This window comes from Cryptotermes secundus, unplaced genomic scaffold, assembly GCF_002891405.2.
Source record: "Cryptotermes secundus unplaced genomic scaffold, Csec_1.0 scaffold721, whole genome shotgun sequence".
Lineage (NCBI taxonomy): Eukaryota > Metazoa > Arthropoda > Insecta > Blattodea > Kalotermitidae > Cryptotermes > Cryptotermes secundus.
This window is the reverse complement of record NW_019733845.1, coordinates 322,796-343,836: the sequence shown is the minus strand read 5'-3', so window position 1 is coordinate 343,836 and position 21,041 is coordinate 322,796. Positions and strand designations below refer to the sequence as shown.

At 36.8% G+C, this 21,041-nt stretch overlaps 1 protein-coding gene across 3 annotated transcripts in view; it reads right to left on the bottom strand.

Annotated features, from left to right (window-relative positions):
- The window catches only part of LOC111868269 (trichohyalin), a 137,376-nt gene that overhangs the window by 91,853 nt on the left and 24,482 nt on the right, over positions 1 to 21,041 (bottom strand). For all 3 annotated transcript variants that reach the window (XM_033752980.1, XM_033752981.1, XM_033752982.1), the window contains 6 exons: positions 13,648 to 13,788; positions 11,859 to 12,001; positions 9,082 to 9,250; positions 5,141 to 5,264; positions 3,412 to 3,675; positions 1,062 to 1,199 (listed from right to left, as the gene is read on the bottom strand). In XM_033752980.1, coding sequence (XP_033608871.1) covers positions 1,062 to 1,199; positions 3,412 to 3,675; positions 5,141 to 5,264; positions 9,082 to 9,250; positions 11,859 to 12,001; positions 13,648 to 13,788 — 979 coding nt within the window. The remainder of the gene's footprint in view (positions 1 to 1,061; positions 1,200 to 3,411; positions 3,676 to 5,140; positions 5,265 to 9,081; positions 9,251 to 11,858; positions 12,002 to 13,647; positions 13,789 to 21,041) is intronic.

Here is a 21,041-nt window from a genome sequence, read left to right as displayed (position 1 = left end):
TCATCGATGTCGGTCCCTGCGCCTTTTCTTCTTCGGTTCTCTGACCGGTATTACTTCGGCGTCTTCTATGGGTACCTCTCGTAGTTCTGCCGCCTCAGGTTTCCTGTTCGCTGAGTCCGGATCTTCTTCTTGACGTGCCTCCATTACTAGGCAGGCCATCGTCTCTCCGACCGGTATCACTATGGGGACCTCTTCTTGTCGTGCCGCCGCAGGTTTCGCGTCCACTGTGGCCGGCTTTTCCTCTTCTAGACTTGCCTCCATCTCTCGGCAGGCCATAGTCTCGTTGTGGTTGGCATTCACCCTTCGGTCTCTCATGGCGGCCGTCCTTGCTTGGATAGCTTTCGTCTCCGCTTGGATAGCCCTGGTTTTTGCGGCCATTTCTTCTCGCCAGGCTTTCGAGTCGGCGTCCATTCTCGCCAATGCCATCGCCTGAATGGCGTCTAATTTAGCCTCCGTTTTTTCTTGGCTGGCTCTGATTTCCTTGAGAAGCATTTCCATCATTTGTTGCATCTCCATTTTGTAGCAGTAGAATAGTCGGAGCAGTAGTAGCGGTAGTAACCGCTGTTACCACCGTCGTCTCTCGCAATCCTGTTTACCCGTGCTGCCCTTGGTGACGTCATCGCTGTTGACTCGCTTTGCATAGCGACCAGGATGCTAGGACTCGGCTAACTTCGGCTCACTTCGGCTTCGCTCGGCGCATCACGGCTGGCGGGGGGAGAGGGGCGTCATCCATAGCTCAACATGTCACAATATTTTAGTCAGAAAACTGTAAGGAGGAGAAAATTTGGAAGACCTAGGTGTAGACTGGAGGATGTATTAGAATGGATCTTGAAAACAAAGGATGGATGGTGTTGACTGGACTAATTTACTTCAAGATATAAATATGAAGTCTTACTTCTATATGCCCATAAAACATCATGGCATGGTTTTAGGCAGAGTTAACATATCTTTCACTTCACTGTATGTTTTGCCTGAATGTACTAAGAAGTTTTTAATATTATTTAAGAATATGCAAAATGTTACTTATTTCCAGTAAAATATGTTGCTGCTTACTGTAGTACCTCAGAGGCAGCAGTCTTGCTAGGTGTTGTGTCCAAGGCTGCTATCCTGCGTAGCAATATGTCACTCTTCTCCCTCTCCACTCGCTCACATCGGGCTCGCATAGTTTCCAGTTCCTGCTTCAAGCTTTCAATTTGCTCCTGTGATAGGTGCAAAGAAGAAATAAAAAACTGTTTTATTTCTATACTAAGTAATCTCAGCCTGCTTTAATACATATGCTGCACATTTAAAAAGATTTTGAAAACAGCAAAGGATTACAAAGAAACAAGTTTCACTTTGGCTGTCATGTTTTCCTGTCTTCAACATCCTGAGACCTCTTTCCTTTCCAGAGTAGTTTTCACCTTAGTAAAGAGAAAAGTACAAGCAAGAAAACTGGGATTGTCTTGAAAAGTCTGGATGAAGTCTTGGCATGATGTGTCTTCGTTGCTTCTGCTCATCTGTGAGTCTGTGTGAGATGAACTTTGTGCAGACCTTCCTCTTACATAAATCTTAACGGAGGATTTGATGAATCATCTCCTGACTGATGTTTAATTCAAATGATGTCATTCTCAGAGTGAAGACAGTGAACAGCGGGTGCTATTTAAGCATTGTGCAATACTTCTATGCCTCACCCTGCTACAGGTTTGCCATTACAAACTCAGTGGTTTATGCAGGCTGGAACCAGGACGCACACAGTGAATGCTGTTTTGGACTTTCTGCCTGTGTGTTATCTAAAACTCATTTTCTGATCATTTCGCATGTGGACAAAACTGGCTCCCAAATAGTCATGTTTTAAACCCATGTTGCTACTTTCTTCGGGGATTCCTTAAGAACAAGATATTTCCAAAGAAGCCGCAAACAATAATGGAACTGAGACCATTGATCTTTCAGTCCTGCAAGGAGATAAGAGGATATAATCAACAACATCACAGTTCATGTTGAAGCAGTTCCCAGACATAACTGTTGTCATACTGAACACCTGATTCACAGAGGATAAATCTCCATGCAATGGCCTTTCTTTTTGTATATTAGTTTCTAGTACTGTAACTGAAATAAAGGTTTCATTAAAAGATCAAATACTGGATCATTTCATGCACCACCCTATCCATGGCATCGCACCCCAGGAGACCACAATCTGAACACTGATTCCTTTATTTGATTTTAACCTTTAACTTCAAAAGTGCATTGTATGGTCATCATAGCTGAAGCATCCTCATTTGTGCGGTCAGGCATTTAAACATCGCTAGAGGAGGAAGCATGTGCATATGCCACCAGTAGAAGCACACACACAACCCTACATATTTATATTTAAATAGCGTAAAATTAAAAGTACATGTCGTTTTCTGCTTGATGTATATACAGGCTTCCCCCCCCCCTCCCCCCACAACCTGTAACTGAATCTCACCTTTGTGTGGTACTCCTTGAAGCACCCGAAAATGCACAGTCTCACATCACATATCTTGCATTTCTGCTACCTTTTAATTTCATCATCTTCCAAACAATGTTTCATTGCCATTGCATAATGACAAGAAACTACAATATTTGAATTCACTGTGAACTATGAGAAAACCAAATGCACACTTTATGTCAGCCAAAATGCAAGTGTCTGTGTCTAATCAGAGAAAGGGCTTGTAGCTGCAATGGAAGGGCTTCGCACTGATGTAGGAAACAAAAATCTTCTCTGTAGCCCTTCTTAAACTGCCATGGTTTCACTTATTTGTCCTTTAGTCAAAACACTTGTATATCTGATGAGTGTAACAAAGATGTCAAACTTGCCAAGACAGAAGCAAACGATTTTATTAATTCAAACTGTTTTGTCACCAGAGACTGCAAAAATATGTCAAGTGCTAGAAACAGGAATGATTTTATAATGCAGAACTACTCTGTGGAAAGCAGAAAACTATTTTCACAGTATGCATCAAAATTACAATAAAAAAATTAAAAACAGAGTATAACTTCTCTGTTTGAACAGTTTAAAACGTTATGTTATAATATGCGACACTAAGTTCTTTGCTGATAAAAACAAAGTTAATTCCATTCATTTATTACAATTTTATTAGACACAGAATTTTCAAACACAGTGCTTAAAATTATTTAAGAGCCCTAAGAGGAACGGACATTTAAATGCACAGCAGCAATGGGCATTTAAATAAACTCAGGCCAGCTCAAGCTACCACCATTTCAAATTCTGGTGTTTAAAGGCTAAAAGCTTTCTTCTTTATCTTTCTACACTGGGGCAAAAACAGCAAGAAAAATACATAGTGATATTGATGAGAAACTGAAGAGTCAAACCTTAAACCAACAGTTTAATTCTATACCTATTTCTTACAGGCATGTATTCACATACACATAATACATACATGTTACACAAACCTGCAATTCATTTTCATTGCGATCAACTAGGGTTGTCTCCGTTGTATCAGTTCCTGCCACACTTGACACATCATCATCACTACCTTCATCTTCTTCACTGGTCCCACTGCTGCCACTGCTTCCAGATGAACTGGATCCTGGTAAGGTTGGTGTTCCTGAACTCTTCTTCACAGGTGAACTATTGTTAATGCTGTTAACTGTATTACCACTGGCACTGGCATTCTTATTTCTACTGGAAGACTGTTTTCCTTTAGATGATTTAACCTACAAAAGAAAATTATCGTTAAAAGTTACACAGTGAAATTATTTCCTACTAAAGTGTCCATGCTGAAAAATCTGCACCAAATTTCAGAAACTGATTTTACTCTTCATGGTGCCTACTTAAATTTAATGTCTCTAGGTTCCTGGACTCAAACACATGTCATTATTGCGCCCTTCATAACACAGTTCTTGTGTGGCACACTATAAGCAAGTTGTATTCCTGCAATAAATCATTGTATTTGGAATTTTGCACATACACAATTGTAGTATGTTCTATACGTGTATAAGTACATGAACATGCATTTACATTATTTTCTGTCGTTTTTTTGTTTATCATCAACATCAGAAAAACTCTTATTATCATTGTCAATATATATTAAATACAACGGCTTATCCCTAAACTTGAGGAAAACTAAAGGGTTAAAATTTGAAACAATCAATCGTGACAATATGCCAGTACATTTAAAATTTAACGATGAATTATTACAAGAGGAAACTCATATTAAATTTTTGGGCATTGAAATTGATAAGTGCTTGAATTGGAAGACACAGGTTGAATCACTGTTACCCAGATTGGGAAAGGCATGTTATCCGATATGAATTGTGAAAACATATAGTAATGTTACAACACTTAAAATGATATATCATGCATACTTTCATTCACTCATGGGATATGGAATAGTTTTTTGGGGTAATTTGTCAGAGGCCAAGAAGATCTTTCTCTTACAAAAGAAGACTATTAGAATAATAATGGGGATGAAACATAGAGAGTTATGTAGGCCAGCATTTATAAAGTTAAATATATTAACATTGGTCTCTCAATATATTTTATCTTTGATGACTTTTATCATAAATAACTTGGAATATTTTACTTTTAATTATTCAATTTATGAGAGACCGACAAGACACGAAAGAAATTTACATGTCCTACAATCATTTCTCGCAATGAGGCAGAAAGGGGTTCATTGCATGAGTATAAAAATATTTAACAGTCTACCTGATTATTTAACTAATTTAGTACATTTAGTCACAGCATTTAATGCAAATGGCATTTGGAGGCATCACTATGAGCTCAGTAAACAGGTACAAGACTTACATATAGATGTGGCTCTGCTCTCAGAGACACATTGCAAATCGCATGATTCCAAATTATCACTTTTATGAGACTGACCACTTCCCAGGAAGAAAATGCAGAACTGCCATTCAGTTACAAAAGGCATTCCCCTTAATCATGCAGAGCTGCCTCCACATGTTTCAATAGAAGTGAAAGAGATCTTCATACCAACTGGTAATAGTGAAATCTTCAGTTTCATCAACACTGAAGATTTAATAAAATCACTTGAAAATATATGCTTATATGCCTCATAAACTTACTTTTAACCCCCCTCGTACAGACAGAAGATAAAACAGAGATATGGGAGCAATAAAGATAGAAAAGTAGAACTGCCTCACATAATATAATGCTCACCTGAATAATGAACTCAACTTCTGGGTTTGTTGGTTCTTCAACAGAATGCACTTCTTTTAATGATTGTATCCTCACTCGACGCAGTTTGCTAACATCCTTACTGTCACTACCAGCACCAGTGTTGCTGTCCATGGTACCAAAAGAACAAGGGATTAATTAATCATGAAACTAATACCTTGACTGAAATGTGCAGTAGTTAGCATGTTCTAGTTTCTATCATCTCTTCATATCCAGAAGCTATTACTTAACTAAAAGTGACATCCTTAAAATTTCTTACATGATCATTCACTTGTAATTTAATAGCCATAACAAACCTTCCAAGTCAAATTAACATATAATTTTTTCATAGATAATTTTGTGCTTTATAGCAATTTCTTTCTGAAACCTTTTCTTCCTACATGTAGATTTATCTTGGAATATCTTGCATTCAATGAAATATGCACACTGCATTCAAGTTCCATAGTTCTCCTGTTATGTGAAACATTTTCAGTTAACTCTTTGATATTGGGTATTAATGGAGCAGTTCAAAATCATGCACAGAATAAAGAAATTCCATTCTGCTATGGAATCAAAAATTCATCATCATCATCACAAATGCCTCCCATTCAGTCAGTTCGCAGTGTCACAAGCAGTCTCTCTGAGAACCATCTGAAACTTCTTCTGATGTAATTATTACACAGTGTGTCCACAAAGTCCTGTCGAGATTTTGAACAATTGTGGTGCACAGACAAATTGCACTAGCCACATGCAGTTTGCGGCAGATCATAGTGAAACTCTGGAAGCTCTTTACTGACCTCAGTAGACCTCAATGTGGGGTCCCTTGGTAGCATGGAGAATGTCCAGGTGATATTCGAGCTCTTGCCATGTTCTGAGGAGCATATCTGCTAGAATAGCCGAGATCACATTCCTGATACGGGTCTTCGGGTCATCAAGTCCGTTAACTGGTGTTTGGAACACACTGCTCTTGACATGACCCCACAGGAAAAAACCTGTATTCCTAGAGAGGACATTTCCAGGAAGATGGATTGGCAAAGACAGTCCAAAGTCTTCGCCTCCATGTTCACGAGATATAACACTACTGGATTTTTTCCTCTGGGGTCATGTCAAGAGCAGTGTGTTCCGAACACCAGTTAACGGACTTGATGACCTGAAGACCCGTATCAGGAATGCGACCTCAGCTATTCCAGCAGATATACTCCACAGAACACAGCAAGAGCTCGAGTATCATCTGGACATTCTCCATCCTACCAAGGAAGCCCACATAGAGGTCTACTGAGGTCAGCATAAAACTTCCAGAGTTTCACTATGATCTGCCACAAACCACATGTGGCTAGCTCAATTTGTTTGCACTCAACAATTTTTCAAAACCCTGACGGGACTTTGTAGACATGCTAAATACTCCTTTTTGAATTATCTTTCTGGGCCCCAATACTGAAAACCATGTCTTCTTCCTGTTTGCTTGTGACATCTGTAGGAGAGTTAACGACTCAGCTGATGTTTCACCATATGATGCAACCTCCAGGTTAGGTTTAGTTGGGGGAGGGCAGTGTATTCGAACACTACATGAGGGAATCTGAAACTGAGATTACTGACTTCAAATCATTGAAGATGAATGTTAAATGATGAACAACCATACACTGAGTTTCATTGCTACATACTTAGTTGGTTGAGGCACCATGCTACCAGCCAGAAGGTCATGGGTTCAGTTCCCAATGAGGACATTCGATATTTCAATTGACCTAATCTTCCGGCTGCATTTTGGCCCTGGGATCGACTCACCATCTAACAGAAACGAGTACCAGGAATCTTCATGGGAGTAAAGGGTGAGCATCAAATAAGCCTGAGAACCTCACCACCACCCATGAGTCAATTTGCTAGAAAATGTGGGAGCCTTGACATCTCATAACCCTATGGGCCTCCAATGCCTGTTACAGGGAGAACAATCTTTTCATATGGCATATGAGGGTAGTGTTCCTTCCATATATTGGCTCCAGTTCTTCTAACGTAAAAGAACTCTTCTTTTTAACAATTTGGTAATAACAAAGTGTTACGAAATGTCGAAGTTGGGTTGCGAGACAGTGAGCATCATCCCACTACCTATGTATATCTCATACACCTGAACTCTCTCCTTCATATTTCTAAACTAAAATTCTCTTTACATTTATTTTTGTCCTGCATGAATTCTACAAGGATTTTTATTTTTTTGAATGGTTCCACGGCTGTGCACTTCATGGCAACTTGGGTACTGCTAGGTGCATACAAATTCTGCCAATGAATCAGCATGCCTGACAGCCGAAAACGTTCAGAATAAAAAAGTTACAATTCAAGGATTACAGGAGATGCTAAAAAAGTTGTCCCTCTACACACATATGTGCTTCATTATTAATTGTTCTGTTAAAAAACACAGGTACAATTATCCTTTTTGCACTTAGAGCATAGATACCAACTTTCACTGGATGGAGCAGGATTTCGTGGATTAGATGTGGATTTGTGAACTCATACTAGTGATTATTTTCCATATTTATGTATCCCTGCAAGTGAAACCACGTTTCATTGGGAAAGAATATTAATTGCAGGTCGATATCACCTTCAACGACAGACTGTAGAAACCACCTGCAACACTGAGCCCTGCTAGCTGGATATAGGATACAGTATATAAGGTCTAAGCTTCAGCAATTGTGTTGCTGTTCTCGCAGTAGACTCTGATGCTCAGTTTCTTGAGCTAGACATTTCAGTTATTTTTCAGGTGTATGTTCGAGTCCAGCCCTTATGTCATCTAACTCAGTAAGTACTCAGTGCTTATGCTTTCATTTATCGAAACTGGAAGGTGCTATGGCATGGAAATGAACGTGGAAAAAACAAAAGTAATGAAAATTTCGAGACAACCAACCCCAGTTACAATAAAGATAGACCAAAAACAACTGGAGAATGTGAAATGTTTTAAATATTTGGGTAGCTTGTTAACAGATGATGGAAGGTGTACGTGTGAAATTAAATCTAGGATTGCCATGGCAAAAGCTGCATTTAGCAAGAAGAATCCTTTTACCAGCAAATTCGACTTAAATTTGAGAAAGAAACTAGTGAAATGCTACATTTGGAGCATCGCTTTGTATGGGGCTGAAACTTGGACACTTAGGGCAGTAGATCAGAAACACCTGGAAAGCTTCGAAATGTGGTGTTGGAGAAGGATGGAGAAGATCAGGTGGACCGATTATGTGAGAAATGAAGAAGTGTTATTTAGAGTCAGTGAGCAGAGGAATATCCTACATGAAATAAGAAACGGGGAGGCTAATTGGATTGGTCATATCTTACGCGGTAACTGCCTTCTAAAAGAAGTTACTGAAGGAAAGATAGAGGGGTGGATAGAAGTGACCAGAAGACGAGGAAGAAGACATAAGAAGATGCTGGATGACCTTGGGGTCAGAAGAGGATATTTTCATTTGAAGGAGAAAGCTCTAGATCGCATCAAGTGGAGGAACTGTTTCGGAAGAGACTGTGGACCTGTCGTCTTGATAGATTACTGATGAATGAATGATTGTCATATAGAAATACATGTTGCTCTAAAGTATACTGCACCATAATATACCACACTGCCATTAACTGTAACTGAGAACAAATGGCTAATGGAGCTGATAGCTGCTGCCTACTGCTGATAAATCATAAACAAACTCCCACACATGAACCACCCTGCTCGTTGTGAAGCATAATGCTGTCAAGCAGATCCTCAAGTTAATTGCTTCCCTTCAATTAAAATGTTATTCACCATCAGGCATGTTGATTCATCACAAAAATTTGCATGTGTCTTGTGACAAGCAGCACACCTGTTGCTGTGAAGCACAGAGCCTTGAACTGGTCAATAAAGTTAAAAAACCTCTCTGTATGTGTTCTACCCCTCTCATCCTTCTTGAACATAACCCTTAAAAGTGATAAAACTTTCATACCTTTGGCTTGTACTTCTTCTTAATGACCTAGGTTGCTTTGTGGTAGGAAGGCTGGCTGTAGTTGTGCTAGAAGTACTCATACTATCCCTTCGACTTTCTGCTGATGGTGAGGATTTTGGTTGAGTGCGTAGTGTCAAGGAGTCTGATACTGTAGGTTCTGGAGAATCTGCTGTCATATAACACTCTGCTTAATATTACTTCCACATAATCCACGAATGGTCTATAATGAAAGCTGACTGAAGGAAAAAATCTTATGAATGGAAGCTGGTCATCATTAACTCTTCAAATTATATTCACTATGTTGGCCACATTAAGTACAAAGGAGCCTTCAAAAGGACAACTGTTTAATTTCACAAGTACCATCACTGCAACAGTAGTGTCGACAGTATAATTGATTCTGTAAGATTAATCTTGTAAAATGATAACTGTACTTTCAATAGAGTGCCTTTGTTCAGTCTGCAGAATGAGGTATTCAAAATTTATAGAAGAAACACTGTCAGAACAGGAGGTTAAGGTTAACTGTCAGATTGACATACAATAATATTTAGTTTCAGTACTCTTATATTTAAATTACTTTCTTGCTGTAATACTTCAGTACAGTACACTGATCACAACATTTAAAGATTTTAACATAACATGAGGCATGTGGCACATATGCATCATGCTAGGACATTAGGATGTTGAAGTTGCAGAAAACGCAATCTGTGCCTGTCCACAAGCAACTGATGGCATACAGAAGTAAAGTCCCCATTAAACTCAGGCATATGAAGTTTCCACAACCCTTGCCACCAAGCTTAGTGTATTTGCAAAGACTGGAACAACTCCTTAGATATAATTAAACATCTGGTATTTCAGCATCTTCTGTTGGTGGCTGTGATGATGCATATATCTCTGTGTTCGCATGTGTGTGTGTGTGTGTGTGTGTGTGTGTGGTGTGTGTGTGTGTGTATGAGGAGGGTGGAACTTAGAAATATCCCCATGGTATATCTATGAATACAATATAGCTAAAGCTCACCTTCTTCGTTGTATGTGTCAACACAAGAAAAGTAAATTGTATCAGAACCTAATGTTATAGATCCAGACAGTGGTGTGTGTTTACATGTCACAATATTGCAGTTCTAGGAATAAATGTGTTATCCTTCTCTCTAGACAGAGATATGTGTTTACTTTTACAATGCCGTCACTTGACCACTGGAAGAAAGAGAGTCCACTGAACATCTGAGAGTTTGGACGCCACACTCAATCATGGCATCATAGTAAAGAGAAAAATTCCTCCCCATACCTATGTACTATTGAAATCCAGTTTTTCAGTCTACACTCAGTCCCTTTACTAAATGGGCTATTCAGTTTCTCACAGCACTATTATACTACTTATATATGGTTAACATGTTGGCCACCACCATATCACTTAAGAACTTCCTTCCAGGTGCGGCCTACACTGTGGATCTCCCATTTTATCCAAGTTTATAATACATTACCATGTGAAAAGCCCATGTGCAATCTCTTTACTTTAATTGATTTCAGTGTGTTACCCCAGGAGGGACACAAGGATCATAAAGCATGTGGTGTCATCTGGCAGCCAGCATGTTAAAAATTAACAAAGTAGTTATTAAACCACTGCCTTTCTTGCTGATATATAGAACTTCCAATGTTTTGTCTGTCGTACCATATTCAAAACATCGGAAGTCCTATATATCGGCAAGAAAGGCCGAACCTTGGATACAACACGAAAGATTTCACATTTACGAAATCAGCAAACAAAACTAACTGAATGATAATTTTACTGAAATGTTTAACCCTATATACGATGTAATAAATGATACATACAAAATACAATATACAGTTATGCCCTCTTCCCCCCCTACCTTAACTCCCGCATACACCTTATCTTTACCTCCACCCTTCCTCCCTTACAATGACTTTAATCCTGCATCACCAAATCAGTCGTTGTTTACTTTCCATACAGTACGGACAATTCTTCGTAAGATAAGGCACCGACTATACAGTAAGTAATAATATATACTATATACTACATCTTCAATATCAAAATCAATTATTAATTATGACAAAATGTAATACTATTATTTTCGTACCATTTTCAGATTAATTAATTTGCACCATCATGGGCCTCCTATACATTCTTATATAAAAGAAATATCGAACTTCCAATTGGTCCATGGAAACGTATGAAAAGTAAAAAATCAATGACTGATTCGATGTTGTATAATATCAATTAAGTTTTATATTGTTTTATACAATAACTTTTAGTTTTTATATAATCTGACTTATTGTATTTTTACGCAAAGTATTTTAAATGACTAATAACATTGTATCCAATCTAATGTATGGCAGTTCAATGGTATATGTTTGTTAATATGTGTTTGCCTGATGATGGCTGTTAGTGGCTGAAACATGTAGCGAAACCATAGCTGGGCGCTAACCTTGATTTTTTCTGTTTGTTGTGTTGTGACGGTCAATAAAAGAGTTGTTATATTACTTTGTTGAACAAGTCATTTAAATGAAAGCCGTGAAAGCCTCAAATCTTACAAGTCATTTAAATAATACAGTAGTCAGGTAATGCAGTGTACCATATCATGCAGATGAAATAGGTTCATGTAATGAAATTCACACATAAAATTCTTCAAGTTAAGATTTTATTCTTATAGTCAGAGCCAAATTTATTTCAGAATAAAATTAAGATATTCCTCTGTTTTGTGCCCAAAGCCTGATTTGCACATTGGTAGTGATATGAGGATTTTACTGTAATGTTAAAGTACCTTGTCCAGTGTCCACAGGCGGTACCCGTCGCCTTCTTGGGAGTGTGAGACTGACTGTGGTGATCTCTGCTCTCGTATCATCATTCAGGTTACCCAAATCAGGTGTTGATGTCCAAGATGCAGCTGGCCTTCCACTGCTAAATCTGAAAAATGAATTAAAATTGTTATATATTCCTTTCACACAATAAACAAGAGGATTCCAGAGGTCTGGACCTTATTTATTTCCTGTCACACCAAAGAATCCTAGTATCTTAATCCTGTACTGCACTTCCATATACAGGGGGTGGACAAAATGATGGAAACACCAAGGTACTGAGGAATAGAAATGTTGTGCTGGATACGCTGAAAGAACTTCAGCTGGCAACACTGAATGTTCTTCCATCTATATACATTCTGTAGTACTCATGTCAGTGCATTAGTGATTGTGTTGAGTTGAAAGTCCATGTGAAAGACTCAGAAAATAGGAGACTTGCACAGTTTTTAAAGAGTACAAATCTTTGGTGTACCTTTAGCTGGAAAACTGGTGACAAAAACTTCCACATTATTAGGTGCATTGACAGCGGCAGTTTCTAAGGTTATGTTGGCATACATGAATTATGAGAAGATGACATCAGTGAAGAGGAAGAGTGGGGGAAAAGCTAAAGCTAAAGAAAATGGATATGAGATTTGGCACTTGGAATGTTCGAAGTTTGTATAGGGCAGGTTCACTCAGGGCATTGGCAGAAGAAATCTTAGAATATGAGTTAGATTTAGCGGAAGTACAGGAGGTAAGATGGGATAGAGGTGGTATCGCACCAGCAGGAGACTACACATATTTCTATGGAAAGGGGAATGAAAATCATGAATTAGGTACAGGTTTTTTCATACATAAGAGAATCATATCAGCGGTTAAGAGGGTAGAGTTCGTTAGTGATATGATATCATATATAATACTAAAAGGTCACTGGTGTGATAGCATTGGTATGAATGTTATGATTGGATATAGGATATTTGCGGGAGAGCCAGAAGGAAAGAGACTGCTAGGAAGACCAAGACATAGTTCGGTGGACCATGTTAAAATGGACCTTAGAGTGATAGGATGGGACTGTATGGACTGGATTGATCTGGCCCAGGATAGGAAACAGTAGAGCACTCTTGTGAACACAGTAATGAATCTTCAGGTTACATAAAATGCTGGGTAGTTCTTGAGTAGCTGCACAATTGGCAGCTTTTTAAGAAGGGCTAATTCCATGAGTGAGCAAGGGATTTAGAATTCAAATAATGACTGAGTTGGATTGTGCAAGCTATAAACAGGATTGACATTACAAGAAAAATATGGACTTAGATAGAAGATGACATACTGTGGGACAAGTGAGGTTTTTCATCTACTACCTTACCCCTTGGTGCAAGCAGGGACAGGAATGGAGAAGATTTGAATATGAAAATTACATCCAGGCTTTTTATGAAAAGGTCACATTTTCTGTAAAGAAGTAGAATGGAACTTGCTTCACTCTACACCACTTCAGATAGCAGGCTTTGTAAGTACAGAGGTATTATGTACTGTAAATGTTCTATCAGTGCAAGTACAAAAACATGATTTTCATGTTATTAAAGTATCATTTTGATATGACACAATGAGATATGCATTTCAAAAGCTTTTTTTATCTGTCTTCAGGTATAAAATTTTAGTGCATGTCACTTAATTCAGTGATAATGACATGCCTTGCAGAATGTGACGGCTTACCATAATACAACGTATTTAACCAGTGAGTTGCATCAGTTTGAACTGTGAGGGAGACAGGTGATATACCTGGACGTAACTGTACCACCACTTCCATGCTTAGAACCTTCTTCCGTTCGTGAACCTGTGGAACCGCTACTGCTCCGACTTCGGGCACTGACACCACTGCCTGCGCTGCTTGAGCTGTCACTCCGGTTGTCATCACGTGAACTATGAAACCACAAAATCAAATGGATGAAAACAGGTTAACAACGAGACAATAATATAGAAAACCAATTACCAACAACCATTTCACCATGCGAATGCGAACAATAATCACACATTAGCCACTTCAGCAACTGACTCACGGTTATTCCCTTCTGTTACTCTGATTCACGCAGTATTTACTCCTCGGTATTATTTCATTCAGCCTTTTATTGCTACAAGGATCTGTCTCCAAAATTTATTCAGTGTCTGTATGACAAAGTAAAGTTTAGGGCTAAATAAATGTTCACGTCTAGGTGTAACTATCGACGGGTTTCGGACTGAACAATTGGATTTATTGTACATCATACAACCACACAACTCGGGACTACGGATAATACAGCGCTAACCCTGATCTACACGCATCTGGGCTAGGGCACACCAAGGAAACTGGCAACCGCAACCCAACGGAAATTTCCGAGAATTGTTATCAGGCAGAGTTCTACACATGGTACTGAAGGAAGCAGAGAAAATTGAGGAAACGGCAATGCAACTCGCAGAAAGACTGAGAAATTTAAATTCCTGGCAACGGAGCATGCCAGTCTTCTCACAACTGTGTTTCCGCGGGGTTTCCTAATGTCAGCTGTTTTATAACGCGCTTCAGTGATTTGTTCCTTAAAATGGCACGAAAGGCTGACGAAGACGTTAAATTTGTTTTTGTGCAGTTAATTGAGTAGCAGCTTGATATATATGACAAAAGCCATCCAGACTATGCTAGGCAGGACAAAATAGATTTGGCTTGTGAAAGAATTTCTCATGAGAAATAAGGATTTTTTATGGGAATGATTTATAATAAGAATAAGGTGGATAATAGTAGTCAGCGGACTTCACTTGCTATTTATCATCAAAATATAAGAAGCATTAGAAATAAGAAAGAACTTGACATTTTTCTAAATGATGTATGTAATTATCCTGATATTTTATGTATAGTATTAGTGAGCACCATCCGAGTGTAAGCGAGTTATCCATATTTTCTATGGCAAAATATAAAATGGCAGCAGGATTATCATGTAAAATGTGTAAACGGTGGAGTTGGTATTTTAATTAAAGACGATATATCATATCAAGAGCTAGATCTCAAAAATTTAAGTATGGAAAGGGTTTTCGAAATCTGTGCTGTATAGATAACTAAAAATAATAGGAAATTATGTATTTATAGAGCGCCTGATGGAGATACATGTCAATTTATTGAGCAGCTAGATTCTACACTTTCGTATTTAGTAAGCCTTAAATTGAAACCAATAATCTGTGGTGATACAAATATAAATTACCTTAGTGAAAACTGTAAAAAAGTGCAATTACAAGCTTTATTATAATTTAACACAAATAATTGAGTTTCCAACTAGAATAAGTACTACTTCTGCCTCATTGATAGATCATTTTTTATAGACAAGAATGCTTATAACAAATTCCAGGTTTGTTCTGCTATAAATGATCTCTCGGACCACAATGGGCAAATGTTGATGCTTGGAGACATGCTGATGAAGAGGCAAAGCATTCATGTAAGAGCATATAGAGACATTAATGAAGAAGACATAGTATGTTTTCAACGGGCTTTACAAAATGAAAATTGGATAGAAGTTAATGTTAATATGAAATTTAGTATCGTTCACAATATATTTTTATCAATCTTAGAAAATAGCTTTCCCATAGTATATATAAAAAAGAAATACTCTAATAAATGGATAACGAAAGGCATAAGAATATCTTGTAAGCATAAGAGAGCATTATACACCTTAGTCAAAAAAACCAAGTGATGATAATTTGAAGCTATACTATAAAAGATATTGTAAGATACTAGTGAGAGTAATAAGAGAAGCAAAGAGACTGTATTATAAAAAATTAATAAGTAACTTTAATTGTTTCTTGCATCCACTTGTGTATTTAATCAATATTAGGGTTAATTTCACCGACCACACAACACGCGTGTTCACACAACTGTGTTCCTACACCTGAGGATGACCTCTTGAGGTCGAAACGTAGTGTGACAATAATAAAAACGTGTTGTGTGGTCTGTGAAATTAACCCTAATATTGATTAATAAGTAAATTACAATTAACTTGGAAGATTATCAATAAAGAAACTGGAAAAAACCAGGTTTTGGATAAAGTAACAGAATTGCAAGTGGGGAAAAGTAAAGTAACGGATCCTAAGGAATTAGTGAGAATATTTAATAAATATTTTACAAGTGTAACCAAGAATTTGGCAACAAAAAATGCTGATAAAAATGAGGCAATTAAATTATTAAATACTCTTTAAGTATGATAACTTTCCTGAATTGAAATTAATACCCATAACTGAGGTGGAAATAAAGAACATACTTAAGACATTAATATCGAAAAACTACAGGTTATGACGGTGTTTCTAGCAGAATATTAAAATATAGCATTGATCAAATAAGTAAACCACTTGGACATATACTTAATGCATCACTTGAACGTGGAATTTTTCCTGATAGAATGAAATTTGCATTAGTAAGACCTATACACAAAACAGGTGAGAAGGTCGTTATGGCAAGTTATAGACCAATATCACTGTTAATAATCTTCTCCAAGATATTTGAAAAAGCGATGTATAACAGGATAAAGCAGCACTTACATACAAATAATCTAATTTCATCTGCTCAGTTTGGATTTACAGAAAACAGAAGTACGGAAACTGTGATCTATGCCCTAACTAATCATATATTAGAAACTTTGGAATGACGCCGTCATTCATTAGGAATTTTCTGTGTTTTGACAAAGGCATTTGATTGTGTGGTTCACAATATCCTTTTGAGCAAGTTGGCAGCATATTTACTTGGTGGTAAAACTTTAACATGGCTGAAGTCATATTTGGGAAACAGAAGGCGAAGAGTGGAATTGTATACTAATGGGAATGAAAAGTGTTGTTCAGGATGGGAGATTGTTGAATATGGAGTGCCGCAGGGCTCGATTTTGGGTCCCTTGCTGTTTCTTTTATATATCAATGACCTGTCATCAGCATTAAATACTGATAATAAGTTATTGTTGTATGCAGACGATACAAGCATATTAGTATCAGGCACTGATCTTGATGTAATCCAAGTAAGGTCTAACATTGTGTTGAATTCTTTAAGCCATTGGTTTGCATGTAATGGTCTTTCTCTAAATCTGAAGAAAACTAAAGTGTTAAAATTTGATACAATTAATCAAGATAATATGTCTATACATTTAAAGTTTAATGATGAGATATTGCATGAGGAAACGCACGTTAAATTCTTGGGCACTGAAATTGATAAGACCCTAAATTGGAAGTCACAGATTGAATTGATGCTGTCTAGATTGGGCAAGGCATGCTTTGCAGTAAGAAACATGAAATTGTATAGCAATATTGAAACACTAAGGATGATTTACCACACATACTTTCATTTAATTATGAGATATGGGATAGTATTTTGGGGAAACTCGGAGGCTAAGAAGATTTTTCTTTTACAAAAGAAGGCCATCAGGATAATGATGGGAATGAAACCCAGAGAATCACGTAGAACAGTTTTTAAAAAATTAAAAATTCTGACATTGGCCTCTCAATATATTTTATCTCTAATGATACTAATGATAAACAATTTGGGGTATTATACTTTTAATCACACAATTCATGGTAAATCAACAAGACAAGTTAGAAACATACATGTTCCTCAATCACATCTAATAAGGAGGCATGTATTGCCTTTTAACTATTGTATGTTAAATATTAATGAAATGAAATGAAATTGAAAATGAAATGTTTTTGACAAGTATGGATTATATGTGCTAGTTATTTTATTTGTGAATGTATATAGTGTCCAATGTTTTGTTTGCTTGTTGACATGTTTTATATTTGGTGCTGGTGGCACATTTATGAATATTTTGAAACGCAAATTTATATGTATGTATGTGTGTATGTATGAGATGAAGGAGTTTGGATCTAGGTTAAGCTCTTTCGATACAATACAAGCGCCTCATTTGAAATTGTCACAGAAAAACAGATGCAATAGATGTTTTCTTTTCCTAATATTATATTTAAGCATCGTGTTACATTAATGTATCATTTATTTTACACATGCAACTTACATAGTGACCCTTCTTCCACATTACATGGTTCGGCTGTATACGGCCATCAACAGGTGTCTTCTGTCTTGCTAAAATATTTTCACTATATATCAAAATTTCGTGTTGTGTGTGAACGCGATATTGCCTGATCAAAATAAATTGACCTTAACTAAAGCAGTTTAAATAAGATCCCAATATTTTCATTATGGTCATCATCCTCTCTTCTCACGCCATCTCAACTACTACCCTATTATGACTGGATACTTACATACATACATACATGCATACATAATTCATAAATTCACTGATCCGTTGTCTGAATTGGACCGGATATTGAACTCGTCAAAATAAGACTTGATTGCAGAAGTACAATCGTGTCAACAGCAAACAACCACACACAACCAAAAGCACCAAATAACCATAATTTACATTGTCATTCATAAACAAAATTTCAAGGAATATAGTTATTAAATGTTATACATGCTTAGCAGAAATATATTCATCTATGGAATAAAAAGGATCTGTTGTGAGGAAACTTTTCAGTGTGCATTTAAAAATCTTCACATCATCACTCATCCTTTGTATATTTTGAGGAAGATTATTATAAACCATAATGGATGAATATAACATGCCTCTCTGGATTGAAGATAATCTCACTGATGACACATGTAGCTTTCCAAACTGTCTAGTGTTTATATGATGAATATTATTGTTGGTTTGAAAAAATTGCAATTTCTAACAGCAAACATCAATATAGAATAGATACGTACGAGTATATAGGCTAGGAACTGTCAAAATACCCAGCCTCTTAAAACCTTCTCTACACGAGTTTCCAGGACTCAGTCTCAGCATAACCCTAATTGCTCTTTTTTGGGCAACAAATAAACTTTTTATAACTGGAGAAGAACCCCAGAATATAATACTATATTCAAGCTGAGACTGATAATAAGAAAAATAGACCCTTCGAAGACCTTGTTCACTAACAAGGGATTGTAACTTCCTGAGCATAAAACACACTGTATTCAGTTTCTTTAATAATTTTTTGATTGTTTTTTCCAGTTAAGTTGACAATCTAAATATATACCTAAAAAATTAACATTATCAACATCTTTTAAGTCTAAAATTATTATATGTTACTGATAATGTATACTCTGGAGACTTAGGAGTCACAAATTTAATCAGGCGAGTTTTACTCAAATTGAGTATCGGATTGTTATTTCAAAACCAGCTTGAAACCCTAGTCATAACTCTGTTTAATTTAATATTCAAAGAGTTTAGGTCATTTGAGGTAATTAAAATTGTTGTGTCTTCCGCATACAAAATAGTACATGTTATATATCCTTAAGAGTACCTGGAAAATCGTTAATGTAAACATTAAACAACATTGGTCCCAGGACAGATCCCTGTGGAACACCAAACCTTACAGATTTCCATTCAGAGATTGTAGTAGTTGAATTACAAATATGCAGCACAACTCTTTGCATTCTATTTTTAAATAAGTCTCTGACCATTTCAAAATAGGCCCTTTGACTCTATACATCTTCAACTTTCGTATCAACAGATCATGACTGACACAATCAAAGGCCTTTGTCAAATCACAAAAAATACCTGTCACAAACTCCTTCTTGTTCCATGCTTTAAGAACAGTATCAGTTAGAATAAAGACTGCGGTTTGTGTAGAAACATCCTTACAAAAGCCATACTGCTCAGGAGCTAGGATATCATTATAAAATGTTGTTTAAGCATGCTAAACACTAATATTTCAAATAATGTAGAGAAACTTGTCAAGAAAGATATCGGTCTATAGTTGGCAATTTCAGTAACATTACCTTTCTTAAAACATAGTATAATATTTGCATATTTCAATCGGTCAGAGCAAATGCCCAAACTGACAGAAAGATTATAAATATAAGTAAGTGGTTTTGCTATCTGTTCACCACATAATTTAATAATTTTATTTGACAGCCCATCATACCTGAATGGGCTATTCTGGAGAGATTGCAGATGCCAAGAAGATGCACCAGGAAGGGAGAACAGATGTAATGAGATGTTGCAGTGTTGAGTCTACAGTGAAACGTTATACCAGTGCTATCACCAAATTCACCAATATTATCTCCAAGGCCGCGCCATAGCTTAAGCAGTTAGTTGCTGGCTTCCCACCACTGCGGTCTAGTCAAGTGGGATTTGTGATGGACAAAGTGGCGCTGGGGCAGGTTTTCCCAGAGTACTTCGGTTTCCCCTGCCAATCCTCATTCCATCAAATTCTCCATAAGCATTATCACCAGTACAGGTACAATAGCACATATGGAAGCCAATGTGCCGAGGGTACCCAATATGGATTCCACCTCACACTATGTGAAATCTTAACTATTGTAATCTACTGTAATCTATTGTAAACAATTTTAAGTATTGTAACTTTATTCTCTTATTGTAATCAGCCAATGTACAGTAACTGACTTGTCCTATATCATGTAACAATGATCTGTAGAGACGAAATAAATAAATAAATATCCACAAGAAGATTTATTTTTTAATGAATTTATCATGCTTAATACTTCTGCCTCAGTAACTGGAATATTTACAATTTCAGAAATTTTATCTGTAGAGTACTAACATGAAAGTGGTAAAAAAACATACATTATTAGAACTCTGAGCAACTAATTTGTTAACTGAACTAAAAAAATATGAGTTAAATGCCTCAGCTTCATTCCTACTATCGATTATTACATTACCTTCTCTCAATTCCGAATATGAATGTTTTATCTTCGACTCTCTACCATTTTCTCTCTTTATGATTTTCCAGGACTCCTTGGATTTATTAGTTGCAGCCATTATTATTCCCTCATAATATATAGCTATAGCTCGTCTGATAACTTTTCTCAGCAATGTACAATATTGCATATAATACTCCTTTAAGCCTGGGTAATTAACATACAAATCAGTTCATCAATTTTATGTTGTAGACCTCTAATATTTTGGTGAAATAAATTAAAAGAACTTATCTTAGTATCCTTAAGTTTAATCTTTTGTGCTTGACTAAGGTCACAACTACTGCATGAGGTCTTCAAATTCAGTACATTTTGAGGCATTACCATAAAAAATCATCACCCATATTTACTGGTCGTCTTCTAACTCTCTTACCCATCACCGGGGAGATCATTTGTTCATTGA